The 13,859-nt window shown below is 30.4% G+C and overlaps 1 protein-coding gene across 1 annotated transcript; it reads right to left on the bottom strand.

The window, feature by feature from the left end:
• Positions 1 to 1,365: 1,365 nt before the first annotated feature.
• Positions 1,366 to 1,932, bottom strand: LOC140182952 (uncharacterized). Its single transcript, XM_072230934.1, has one exon. It carries the CDS (start codon positions 1,930 to 1,932, stop codon positions 1,366 to 1,368), a length of 567 nt encoding a protein of 188 aa, XP_072087035.1.
• Positions 1,933 to 13,859: the final 11,927 nt, after the last annotated feature.

The following is a 13,859-nucleotide window of genomic DNA, read 5'->3' as shown; positions in this document are numbered from 1 at the left end:
AGATAGGGGGTCACCCTGTCGGATGCCCCTATTTGGCCTAAAATAGCCAAAAGGTTGACCTTCCACAAAGACAGAGTAAGAAACAGTCGTTACCAATTCCTTAGTCCAGTTAATCCATTTAGCATCAAAGCCCAGCTTATCCATAATATACCATAAGAAATGTCATTCGACATTATCATAAGCCTTGCTCATGTCTAGTTTAATAGCCATCTCATGCTCTGCTCCACTTCTCTTATTTTTCAAATAGTGCATACATTCGTGGACAATTAGGATATTATCTGAAATGAGTCTACCTTTGAGAAACGCACTCTGATTTGGGCTTATAATTTTATTCATAATACCTTGTAATCGATGCACCATAGCTTTAGAAATAATTTTATACATAACTGAAGACAAGCTGATCGGTCGTACCTGAGTCATGTCATTGGCATCTGGCACCTTTGGAATCAAACAAATTTGAGTATGTTGAAGCTTTTTAGAATATTGCCACTGTGAAAGAAACTTCTTACTGCCTTAAAAACGACACCTCCAACTATATCCCAAAAAAAGTGAAAAAAACTTAGCTGTAAACCCGTCATCACCAGGAGCACTTTGAGCGTGAATACTAAATGTAGCTCTTTTGACCTCGTCCATAGTTACTGGCCTTTGGAGCCTACGGTTCATGGAAGCTGTAACCTTTGGCTCCAAATCCTCTAAGTATGGATTCGGGTCAGCCGAACAAGAAGAAGTAAAAATATCGCAAAAGTAGTCTTCAGCTATCTTTGCAATATCCTCCGGTTTCGATGCAATCTCATTGTCCCTCCCCACTAATCTCCAAATTCTGTTCCTTCGCATCCTTGATTGAAATTTCTGGTGAAAGAATCTAGTGTTCTGATCTCCTTCTTTTAGCCACTTGACTTTAGATTTTTTTCACCAATAGCTCTCTTCTTTCAAATATGCCAGCTCCAACTTCTTCTCCAAACTGGTAACCTCCTCTCCCCCATTGATTCCAGCCACCCGCAACTCCTCTAGTTTAGCTTGAAGGTCCTTAATTTCTTTTCGAGAGTTTGCTTTGTGAGTTTTCTGCCATTAAACTAGTCTATGTCTACAAACTTTCAACTTTTGGGCCAAGGAGAACATAGCTGAGCCTACAACTTTCATTCTCCACACTTCACTGACAATTCTCTTGACATCCTCTTCTCCACACCAACGTTCCTGGTATTTAAACCGCCTTTTACTATGCCAGGATTGAGGTTCAGTTTCCATCAAAAGTGGAGCATGATCCGAGCCTGACTCTGTGAGCCTGTGCACCACTGCATTTGAAAACTTCAACTTCCATTCCATCCCAACTAAATAGCGGTCAAGCCTTTCCTTCACCAAATCCTCTCATTGTCTTCGATTTGTCCACGTGAAAGGGTGCCCCATCATTCCAATATCCACTAATTCGTTACTGTCAATAAAATTAGTGAATGTTGCAAGGGTGGTTGCTGATTTTTTGCTTTCACCCTCCTTTTCCGCTTGGCGTGTTATAGCATTAAAATCGCCTGCTATTACCACTTTTCCTTCCAGGTGTTGGCTCATTGTTGTAAGCTCCTCAAATTGTAAGGATCGAATTTGTTCCGAACAACTCAAATGGACACCAATGAACGCCCATACCTCACTGCTTCCGACTTCCTTAATTTCGGCTGCCACAAAGAATTCTCCACTGCTAATAATTTGAACACTGATGCTGTCCTTCCAAGCTAGCACAAGTCCTCCTGCCACTCCTTCCGGGTGAATAATATGCCAGTTTTCGTAGCCGCATACCCGAAGTTTTGCTTCCACCTGTCGAGATTGGTTCTTTGTTTCTCTTATAAACACAATCTCGGGGGAGTGGGATTTACAGATCCTTTTTAAGGTGTGAATTGTCAGGGGTCTTCCCAAACCCCGACAATTCCAAACTATAGTTCTCATGGCGCCTTGGGTGCCATTTATAGGCTGGCACCCTCCACCATCTCTTCAACTGCATTTTCATCCTCTATTCTTGCTTTCTTTGTAGACCCTTCAGCTATACCACTCATCAACCTTTTTTTGGGTTCACTTTTAGTATCTGACTTTGCAGCACCTTGTCTTGCTAACCTTTTCCACTTCCTACCTTTCTCTGTGGTGAGACACTGCCCAATAGCGAATTGCATAAGCTGCCCTTCATCCTCTTTGGTATTGGACTGATCAGCTATGATAACCTCCATACATTCTATTCTAGAATTGGCTGATTGAGGTGACTCAGATGCTGCCCTATTACCAGTATCTTGTGATTTCAAACTTTGTTTCCCTTCTTGCATTGACATCCCTGCAAATTCTTCCAATAAGCAGTTTAAGACCGGTTTTTTCTTACGTTGAGTGGCCTTATTCTGGTTTTGGGTTGAGTTGTTGAATGCTCTTTCTCCTTCAGAGTAGATTCGCGTTCCCACTTGGCTGGCTTTAACCCATTCGCCAATGTCATCCTCTTTTACCATATCACTCTCTGTGTCCTTCAGCAGATCATGGCAGTTTTTCACCTCATGCCCCAATTTTGCGCAATAGGTACAGAACTTTCCAAGTCTCTCATAGCGCAATGCCACTTCTACCTCCTTTTTATTAGGTCCTGCCACTATTAACTGATCTCTCACTTGCCTGGCAGCATCAATATTGATTTTGGTCTTCACAATCCTAGTTTTTCTGCCTCGCATTTGAAATTTACCTACCTCCAACACTGTGCCCAATTTTTCTCCCAATTTACGTCCAACTTCGAGGGTTTTAAACGATTCTGGCAAACCCCAAAATTGAACCCAAACTGAAAAATTGGAAATAATCTCTTCATCACAGTTCTGATCTTCCTTTCATCTCTTGACATGGAGCACATAATCTTTGAATAGCCATGGAGAATCAAGTTCAACACGCACGACATCCACTTCTTTATTAAAAAAGAATTGGAAGGAATTATCCCCTTTATCACTCACTCTAAATCCTTCCGGGTTTTCCCATATAGCCTTTAAAGCATTCCCCATGGTTCCAATTGAGAAGGTTTTGGAAGCAAAGAGTCTGCCATAGAGACTATTGGAGTAAGCGTTAATACCTTCTGATATGTCTGCCTCTTCCAGTAGAATCACATTCCTACCTCCTTTTCGGTTGTCTTCCTCGATCCGATCTTCATCCCTCGTTGTCTCAGCCATGCAGATTACGGAGACTTGTATTGAGATTTAATTGACGTTGACAATGTAGCCTTGACAGCAATGGAAACTCCGTTAAGAAACTCTAACAGAGCACTAATTTAATTATGAATGATCATTTAAATAACGGACATGATTAATTTATATAATTAGTGCATCAAAATTAAATTTTTAATTTTAATATATAAAATATTTTAAATAATTATTTAACTAGATTCATATATTTAGATAATTTTTTAAGCAATAAATTTAAAAATTAATTATTTTAATCGTATAAATCTAGCATGTAAAAATTAGAATTTTTTGTATCATACTTTTTTCTTTTTACTAAAATAGTAAAACTCGAACTCGCGATTTCTTAGATGAATATGAAAATGTTATGTCATTTGAAATATAATTCATTGGGTTTTAAGTCACAACAAAGAGATGTAACTGAGTATGTGTATAAAATTTTTTATACTTTTTACTGTAACAAAATTAATTTTTTTTATTTTCTTATAAATTTAACTATGGGTTTTTAATAGGGTTTCTTTTTGTTAGATAAAAAAATAGGATTTATTTGCTTATTCGTTGACAAAAAAAAGCTTCTCTTAAAATGGTTTGGTAGAAATTAACGGGGAAAAAGCTTTGGTAACTATCAATACTTTGCTGAATAAAATGTTCAGCGTAAGTTTTGCAAATTTTTTTTAAATAATTTAATAAGAAACCGGCATTTAAAAAAGATCTAAAACCAAACTTTGAGGAAAAAATATATAAATATAATGTTAGTAGATATGTATATATCTTTGAAAATTGAAATCTACTAGCAAGCTGCTGTGGCCAACGTATGAGCTTGATGTTTATGTATTTAGATCTTTTAAATTTTAATTTTTATTTAAAAAAATAAAATAAATTTTTTTATTATTTATTTTATAAATAAAATTAAAAAAATATTTAAAAATAAAAAATTATATTTTATTCTCTTATATAAAAATTTAAAAATTTAAATTCATGGTTATAATCTAATTAGTTGCCATACATATATTTGGAAAAAAAATTAGTTATTAATTGTTGGGCGGTGAATGATGACGAAGGAAAGCAGCAAGGGAGAGGAATGGGGAAGTGGTAAAAGTATTTAAGTGAAAATAGTATTCACCGTCCGGTGATGACATATGAAAGAGGAGAGTAGATGATCAATAAATATTATTATTTTATATAAATTAATATTTAATTAATAATTAATTTATATTTATAAAAAGTTATACATAAAAAATATATAATTTATATATATTTATCTATTAAAATTTGTATATATTAAATTAATATAATTTATATTATATTTATTAAAATTTATATAAATAAATTAATAAAATTTATTTATTAAAAATAATTTAATATTTGTATTTATTAAATATCAGCCAAAATTGCTAAAATTAATGACTCTCAAGAATTTTCAGTAAAAAAAACCTAATAATATAATAATTTTTCTTCATAATTTTAGTAAATATGTATTTTAAAATTAGATATTAAATTATTTTAAAAATTAAATTTTAATACAATTTTTGTAAGTATTATTAAAAAAAAATAAAGGGCCACATATTATATAAACTCTTTTGCTATACATTACTTTTAATTGTCTAAATCAAGTTACTATTTTAATCCAACATGATAATTTAGTGCTATGTCACATTGCATCGTCAAATGCTGCTTGTGTACTTGTACTTTAAACTTAAATTAATTATATTAGTAATCCTAGGTAAGCAAATTATTTTTTAATTAAATATTTAATTAAGTACCTTTTTCTTTTCTTTTCTTTTTGTCCTTTTTTACTTGTTTGTTCTACATTTTCTTGTTCTTTCTTCTTGATGTTTTTCTTTCTCCTTTTTTTTCTTCCATATTTTATGTTATTTATACAAGAATTATATATTATTTTGTTATAATTTCAGTGTTGTTTTTCAAAAAGTTTTATGTTAATAAAATTTTTATGTTTGTAGGTTAAGGTCAAAGTGTTAATTAGTTTAAAAATGCTTTTGAGAGATTTAATCATAACTCAGTTACAAAAATACCGAACATTATCTCTCTAATTGCAAAAATACCGAACATTATTTCTCTAATCATAACTTTTGAGATATTTAACTTAGAGTACTCATTTAATTTGTACCTGGATTAACTTGCAAAAATTAATATATAATTGAAGTTGAAGTTACATGGTCTTTTGGTGGAATTGAAGGGACACTTTCTAAGCTTTAATAAAACAAAATGAATTAGAATAGATGATTATATTATTGCCTATATATGGAATAAAGCAACAAAAAAATCACAATAGACAAACGTATCTATGCACATAAAAAAATTCCTTGAAGGCAAGGTGTGCACAAGATTAAACACTTCAATTGAGGACAGGACACTATTATAATCTTGTGCTTTGGTTTTCTAAGCTCATTAAGGAAATGGAAAAGTATATAGGGAAAATGTATATAATATTTGCTTAGTGTGTGTCGTATCCATCGAATTAATCAACATAAAATTAAGGATGTACCATATAATTGTAAACGTGGCCATTAAAGATGAAAGGAGCATCAAGATATGGAAATGGACAACAACATATCATGTGGTGGTCACATCATCTTGTTGTGCCTTTCCTTTTCTGCTTTTGCTTCTATGATTTTGATGAATTTAACTTATTTGTGTTTTAAATATTTTTAAAATATAACAATACAAATTATTTAAATTTTGATATACATTAATATACTAAAAATACAAGTAAAACATGTTTTTAATATTTTTTAAATAGTTTAAGTTTTTTGACAATATATGTATATATAAAATTTTATTTATTCAAATATTACAAAAATAATTTAAAACTCACAATAATCGGCTATTTTTCGATATAAAAATATTAGTATTTTTATTAAAAATAAAATTATAAGTAGATAAATTTTATAGATAAAGAATTAACACGTAAAATGCATGTTAAACACGTGTCAAACTACACATCAATATATCTTTGTGTGTTATATTGATATTTTCTACACATTTACAATGATATAATACATTTTAAATATTAATATTTAACTAAAATATCATCTTTATTTTTATATTAAAAATAATTTCTGACAATAATAACTTATATTTTTAAAGTATATATATCAATAATTTGCTGACTTTAGGTACATATGGCTACAGAAAAGTCCAAAAGAAGGGGGAATCGCATAGGTGTCTCGAAAGCACAAGAAGCGTAAGCGTGTAATCCAATGTGGGATTGTCCGTACTTGTACTTTAAAGTAGAAATGCAAATTTCTCAAAGACTCCACTTTTTGCCATGAATGTAAAAGACGTGCTGTTCTGTTCTATTCTATGCCATTGTCATTCCCGATGCATATGTACATGATCCCTTTCAAAAGAAGTAGGTTTTCTCTTTTTCTCACCTACTTATCATCAATACACAACAGATATATTTGCAGCTCCACATCTCATTTCAGACCTCTCGATAATTATCAACATTATTCTGACACCTAATTCAACGGACTATGATAGATTGCTAACCAATTACGGAATATGCATGGTTGACACTTCTTGATCCCAATTTTTTCTCTCCATTAACCACCATAGAAAATTTTTTTTATATATATGGTAAAAAGTAAAAACCCTCAAGTGTGTATAATTCTTCAACAACAAAAGAAAGCCTAACAACTAGACTAGACTAAATTCTAAAACTGATTCACGTCTTATACTGATTTATTTTAAGATTTTAATTCTGTATTATTGTTTATAAAATTGTTCTCCGAATATTATAGTGGTTTTTTTAACTTCTTTCTCCAATAAATCAACAAATGAAGTAATAAATTAGCACACTAATATTACACTAAACACTAATAAAATAATATTACTTTTTTTGTCTAATAAAAAGAGATGTGGCGTCATTTTAATATATATAAACATCTAAATGATATCGCATCTGTTTTTATTAGACACTAAAAACACACGATATTGATTTATTAGTGTCTAACGTTATATTAGAGTGTCAATTCATCATTTTATTTGTAAAATCACGATCAAAAAACAGTTGATCGATGGACCACTTTAATATCCAAAAATCAATCTTAGAGATAATAATAGTATAATTAAAATTTTAGAAAATAAATTAATGTACAATATAAATATCAAAAACAACTTTAAAGATGTAATCCTAATAACTAACATGAAATTAAAGGATTAATAATCAGATTCGTTTCTAAAAGACCACTTATTTTTTAAATTAGTCCTCAAATAATTTTTTTAATCATATTGATCCTTAAAAAATAAAACATAAGTCAAATTGATCATTTCGTTAGTTAAATGATGACGTGTCACGTTAAATGCCACGTAACATGATGAGATCGTAAGTTAATGCCACATGTCACAAGATGACATCGTAAGTTAATGCTACATGTCAGAAGATGATCGGTTAATGTATTACGTTTTTATCTACTAATATGACTAAAAAAATTATTTAAAGACTAATTTAAAAAATAAATGTTTTTTACGAATGAATTTAACTATTAACCTGAAATTAAACGATAGAAATCTTATACGAGACTCATTTGTTGGGTTATCAGAAAAATTTAATTAAAAAGCACATTTGGAACTGAATAATGAATTCAAGTTATTATATTATTGAGTTTAGAATTTATATTAGCTTAATTGTGATCATAAACATGAGTGTTGGATTATATTAAAAAATGTTAAATTTTTTTTCGAAACAAATGAGCTCAATATTAAAGTGGAACAAGAAATCGAATCAAAAGACTAAAATAGACATAAACTAATAGTTTATAGAATCAAACAACTCCATGTCATCTTCGGCATAACTATCAACAATACAAGAAATTTTTATACTTTCACTCCTGGTAGCTAAGAAAAGACATGTCAATAATGTCGTCTACGCCTTTTTCTTTATTCTAAAATATCCTCCTGTTTCTTTCTAGCTAGACGTTCCAGACAATCGCAAAAAAACAAATGAACCACTTTGTAGACTCCTCCTTTTTACTGGTTGCGCCTGTCCAACATTGAAAATGCTCCTTCACAGTCCCAGGAAAGGACCACTTCCTGCCAAAATGAACTAACCATGCACACCAAATCTGCCAAGTAAAGTCACATCCAAGGAATAAGTGATGTACATTCTCAACATCATTTTTACATAGAACACACATAGTATCCTCCTGAGTAATTATCCCAAGCTGACACAATCTCTCCTTTGTATGCACCCTGCCAATCAAGATAAACCAAGCAAACATCTCCACTCTTGGAGGAACTAAGCCCTTCCATATAGTCTTAATGAAACTATAACTTGTTATGTCCTCCGGTAGTGTTTTCTCCTGCACAAATGAGTTAGTAGTAAAAACACCTTGTCTATCAAACTTTCACACAAACCTATCCTCTCTGTCCGCCGCTAGTTTTACCGGCCTCAAAGCATCATGAAACTGATTCACAATTTCTAACTCCCATTGAAACAGCTCACGCCTCCAATGAAAGTTCCAAATCCACTCTATCCCATCTCAGAACTCGCAATCACCAATGACTGATCCTTTTTGTGCATTTAATATGTATGCTAAATGTTATATGTATCAAATATGACAAAAAGTTCAAGGCTAGAAATTTGGTATATTTACCGATTGAATTTGTTATTTCGGTTAAATAAACTATTAAAAAGAACTTTGAAATTCATAATCTTAGGGATAATTTATCAAAATAAATAAAATAGCTTATAATATTATCAAAATACACATTTTACAAAATAGATACTAAAGTACATTTTTTTTATAAATTATGTAAATCGCGACAGGAGACCCACGGTTTATAAATGAACGTAAATTGCTACAGAGGTTTCGCGGTTTACGTTGGAAGCCAAAATACATATAATTCGCATTAGGGTATCGCGGTTTGTATGTGAGTTGAGAATGTGCATAATCGCAACCCTTTTCACTTCTACATCTCCATCTTCTTACTTTGCATCGCCATGCATCACTATATCCCTGGCATTAGTTCCACTGCATGGTTTTATTCTCTCCAATTCTCAGGTTATTCCGCTTTTTTTATATGTTTTTTTGTTGATTTTTCTGGCGACCCTTTTGATTATTTTATTTCAATTTTATCAAAAGATCATTTTTTTTGGGGTGCGTCCGATTTTTCACTGATGATAGGTCAGACATGGGTGAAACACTGAACCTCGTGAAAATTATACTAAAGTTGATGGTCTAGGTTAAAAAAATGTTCAACCGAAGGCAAAAAACACATATACACAGAAACCGCGAGATTCTTGTTGTGATTTCTAGCCATTTTGCATATCAAAATAAACCTGTAGAATGTAGCGATTTATGTTCATTTGTAAACCTTGATCTTCTGTCGCAGTTTACATAATTTATGAAAAAATATATTTTGGTATCCATTTTGCAAAATGTGTATTTTAGTAATATTAGAAGTCATTTTATTTATTTTAGTAAATTTTCCTAATTTTAAAAGATATAAACAACAGTAAATTCCTGAGATATTAATAATGTGAAAAAAATAAGATATTTGATATATATTTTAAAAGGCTTTAAGAAAAGATTGTGATATAATTTATCTCAAACCTAATTATTAGAAAATAATATATTTTTCTATTTAAAATTTTATAAATTTATGCCAAAGAGTCTCTTATGGTTAATTTAAATAAAAAAAAAAAGAAAAAAAGAGTTTAGTGATTAAATTTTATTTCAATTTTTTGCATATATCTTATAAATACTTATACATTATTTCTACAAAAAATCGAATCAAATGTATAAGCCATTTTTAAAATACAAAATTTGTTTATTATTTATAAAAAGATATATTTTTATAGTAAAATTTTACATGTAAATTATCTTCATATAAAATTGATAGTTAAACACTGTTAAATAATAATATAGTTAAATCTGTCAAATTATTTAATAATTTTATCTATATATTAATTTTATATAAAAATAATTACATGTAAAAAAAATTTATTATTATATTTTTAAATTTTTTAAAAAGTTATTTTTATCATCAATAACTTTTAGATATTATATTGACCTTTAATTTTTTGATTAAATATCATGCCGATGTGGGGATGTTAAATACTTCTGATTAAGGGACATGATTCCATCATTTATAGCTTAATTTAAGTTCCATTTTATTTGGAATTTGTTCAATCAAGAATTTGATTAGACTCCGTTGTGTTTAAAAGTTAAAACATATATGGTTGTATCATTTCCTTTACTTTCTCTGTCTTATTTCGGACTTTCTTAAATGCACGAAACAAAAACAAAAAAAAATTATACACAACTAAAAAACTTATATCTGATTTTGAATTTAAGAAAAAAAAAAACTAGTTCTGATTCACACGAAGTTTTTTGAACTATATTATATATTTCTTTAATCCCAAACCAGAGGGACTAGTTTATTAATAATTACTATAATAATTAATTAAGCAATACATATATATAAGTAGCAAGCCATATCTTAAAACAGGTTAGCCCATTTTTTGGAGCAAATCAAATCTGTGATTATAGTTGTCATAATTGAATCAATTATTGAATTGGCTAAACGATTAGTTTATTGATTTATTAGTTCAACTAGTAAATTAGCCATTAAACTATTTAAATTATGGGTTATATTAGGTAATTTATAACTTTTTTTGAATAACATAAACAACGAATTTTAAATTTAATTATTATTAGATATTAATTACTCATATCACTAATTAAATTTAAGATTAATTTATTTTTTTAATTATATTATTCACATTGTTTAGTAATATTATTGTCTACTTATATTTTTTTAAATTATAATTAATAAATATAATTTTCAAAGTATAATTTAATTCGTTTAAAAAGAAAAAAAACCAAATGTTCAAATGTAATGAAAAACAGTTTGGGCTAGTGATAGGCATAGCCAGTTGCCGCACATGCAAAAGGACCTAAAAAGGAGGTTTTTTTTTTTTCAATTCCAACAACCTGTGCGCTGATGTTGATTTGCGATTCAACTCCAATTTTAATCCAATTTTGATTATTTCTTTTTTTTGAACGATCAAAATACTGGATCGGATTAATTTAATATCTTATTCTTTAATTTTTCGGTCGAACTGACTAATTTAATCTGATTTTAACAACTATGTGTGTGACCATATTATTTATTTACAAAGTCAGAATTTGAACAAGCTCTTTTGTTATTTTAAGTTTTGCAATATTAAGCTTAAACCACAAAAAAAAAGAAAAGAAAAAATTTACAATATTAAGCTTAAAATTAAAAATTATTAGTGAATGTTGAATGTTTATCGCCACAAGTCAATTTTCTAGATATATAACAAATTCAAGGGATTGAAATCTTGACAGGGGAAGAGTTTGTTTTATAGTCATGGAGATTATTCATATCCTTTCAGGATTTCCACCATGTTCTAAGATCTCTGTTGCAATGATTTATCACGTGCACCACACTTGTCTAATATCCGCTTACCCTTTTGTGGATCTCCACATACAAAATCAATGTATATGAATTATGAAGGCATTTCGTTAAATTTAAATAACTAAGAGGTTATAGTATTTAGCAAGTATTCGAATCACCGATTATAGTCTAACAAGAGAATATAATTAGCAAATGTTAATTCAAGTGTAACTCATCACGTCCTCAATGCATTTTTCATTTTTATTTTGAAGATTGACGTCAAAATTTCTATTGGAAATTGAAAGCTACATTGTGATTGTGATAAATTATACTTGAATTAGTATTAACTTGGTTTATATTTACATTGTCAGTTCTAAACATAAAAACGAGGAGGGTTGTCCAATTTGCGACAACTAATATAAAACAATGTCATATCCCAATACACAATCATGACGCAATAACATCTTTAGAACTATGTTGGATTGTCTTAGGTTTGCGACAACCAACTTAAAACAAAATTATTAAACACATACAATAACATTTTTAATTTATATAGTTGACCCATTTAGTAGGAACAAATTTTGCCGAAGAAAATACTTTTTTTTTTGGTCTTGGACTGAAGACGATACTTGAATTTAGTATTGTGACTTGCAAATTACATTTTCTGTTTAGACTATAATTGATGCTATGCTCCTATTTTTTTTAATGGGAAATGGGCCTAACGGCCCAAGAACAACAAAAATGACAACAATAGATCTTAGGAACTTGACTTCAGCTTCATCAGCCCTTGCATACGGCAGCAGCAGTGGTAAAACAATTTGGAAAATGATTGCAAATTTTTTTAGGAATAAAGAATGCATTTGACTTTTAAAGTTATTTATTTAATTCGTATAATCAATCAATCATAGTTGCATTAAGATAAATTGTAAAACCACCTTTTGTTGAACATCGCATGAGGTGAGATACATTAAACTGTGCTACCTTTTTAAAGATTCATGTGATTAAATGTGGAGAGTGATCAGTGCATGCATGTGGTAAGCTAATAAGTAAAGGCAAACTTTTTTTTTGGATGACAAGCTGAAGAAATGGTCATGCATGGTCAACACAGGCTAATAGAGGTTTTCATTTCAGTTAGACAAAAACACAGCACACTGAAAGGGAACATTTAAATGAGAGAAACATCATTGGGCAATTTATATATGTAAATTGTTTGGTATCATATATTAAACGTATGTCCTATTTCGAATTTGGACCTACTAAACGAATTTAAAATTTACATGTAATTTGTTTTAGCATGCAGAGAGTTATTTTTGTGTAATATACAATGGTAAATATTTTATATACATAAATTATCCAACACCATTTGCACAAATAAAACAAGAAAAATATGGAAAGCAGATAAACTCAATTGATTGATGCTAAAGATGACACAGGAAATTGAGTGATGATGAAGTGATTGATTTCATATGGGCAGGCACGGACTTACCTTAGGAGGAGAAGGGCACTTGTTCCATTCGAATTTTGAAAAAAAAAATAAAAAAATTATATATATATATATATATATATATATATATATATATATATATATATATCTGGTTAAATAATTTTAATATGAATTTTTGAGGTGGGTTTTACTTGAAAATAGAAGCTTTTGGTGTATATACAGGTGGGTAGATGTTGCAGACATGTAGGCACAACACGCAAGTAATGTGTTGAGTCAGCACGCAACCAATAAGTTAGACACGTGGCAGAATCACATACAACACGCAGATAACATGTTGCCACGTGGCTCACATCCATTCAACACGTAGGTAACGTATTGCACACGTGACAGAATCTGGTTGGAGAGTGTTTCAACACGCACGTAACGTGTTGTACAGGTGGCAGACGCTGGTTGGATGGCATTGCAACACGTAGCCTGCGAGGTGAGTCTTATGTCTATAAAAACCAAAGTTCGTAGCCATTTTACTTCATTGTGAGATAAGTGTTTTCCTCCAAGAACGATGGAAGGCACTACAAATATAGTGATTTGCTACAACGGTGAGGTCTACGAAATACGTATGAGGGTATGAGGGGGGACTGTTCATATCCGTACTGGCGAACCACTCGATTCGCAAGAAGCCATTCGACACACTCGAATGACACCAAGGGCCCCACCTTAGACATCAAGGTGTGCATGTACTTCGGCAGGAATGATGATGCCGACATATGTCTTCCATACAAACTGCAAAATAATTCAAGGGACATTAGATTATTAATAATACCGTTAATTATAACAAAAAACCTCAAAAC

The sequence above is a fragment of the Arachis hypogaea genome, chromosome 3 (genome assembly GCF_003086295.3).
Source record: "Arachis hypogaea cultivar Tifrunner chromosome 3, arahy.Tifrunner.gnm2.J5K5, whole genome shotgun sequence".
NCBI classification, from domain to species: domain Eukaryota; kingdom Viridiplantae; phylum Streptophyta; class Magnoliopsida; order Fabales; family Fabaceae; genus Arachis; species Arachis hypogaea.
The sequence above is the reverse complement of the archived record's forward strand: the minus strand, read 5'-3'. Positions and strand labels throughout refer to the sequence as shown.

Bases quoted from the DNA above. Each gene is read 5' to 3' on its own strand.
- LOC140182952 (XM_072230934.1), bottom strand. From the start codon at position 1,932: ATGAGAACTATAGTTTGGAATTGTCGGGGTTTGGGAAGACCCCTGACA.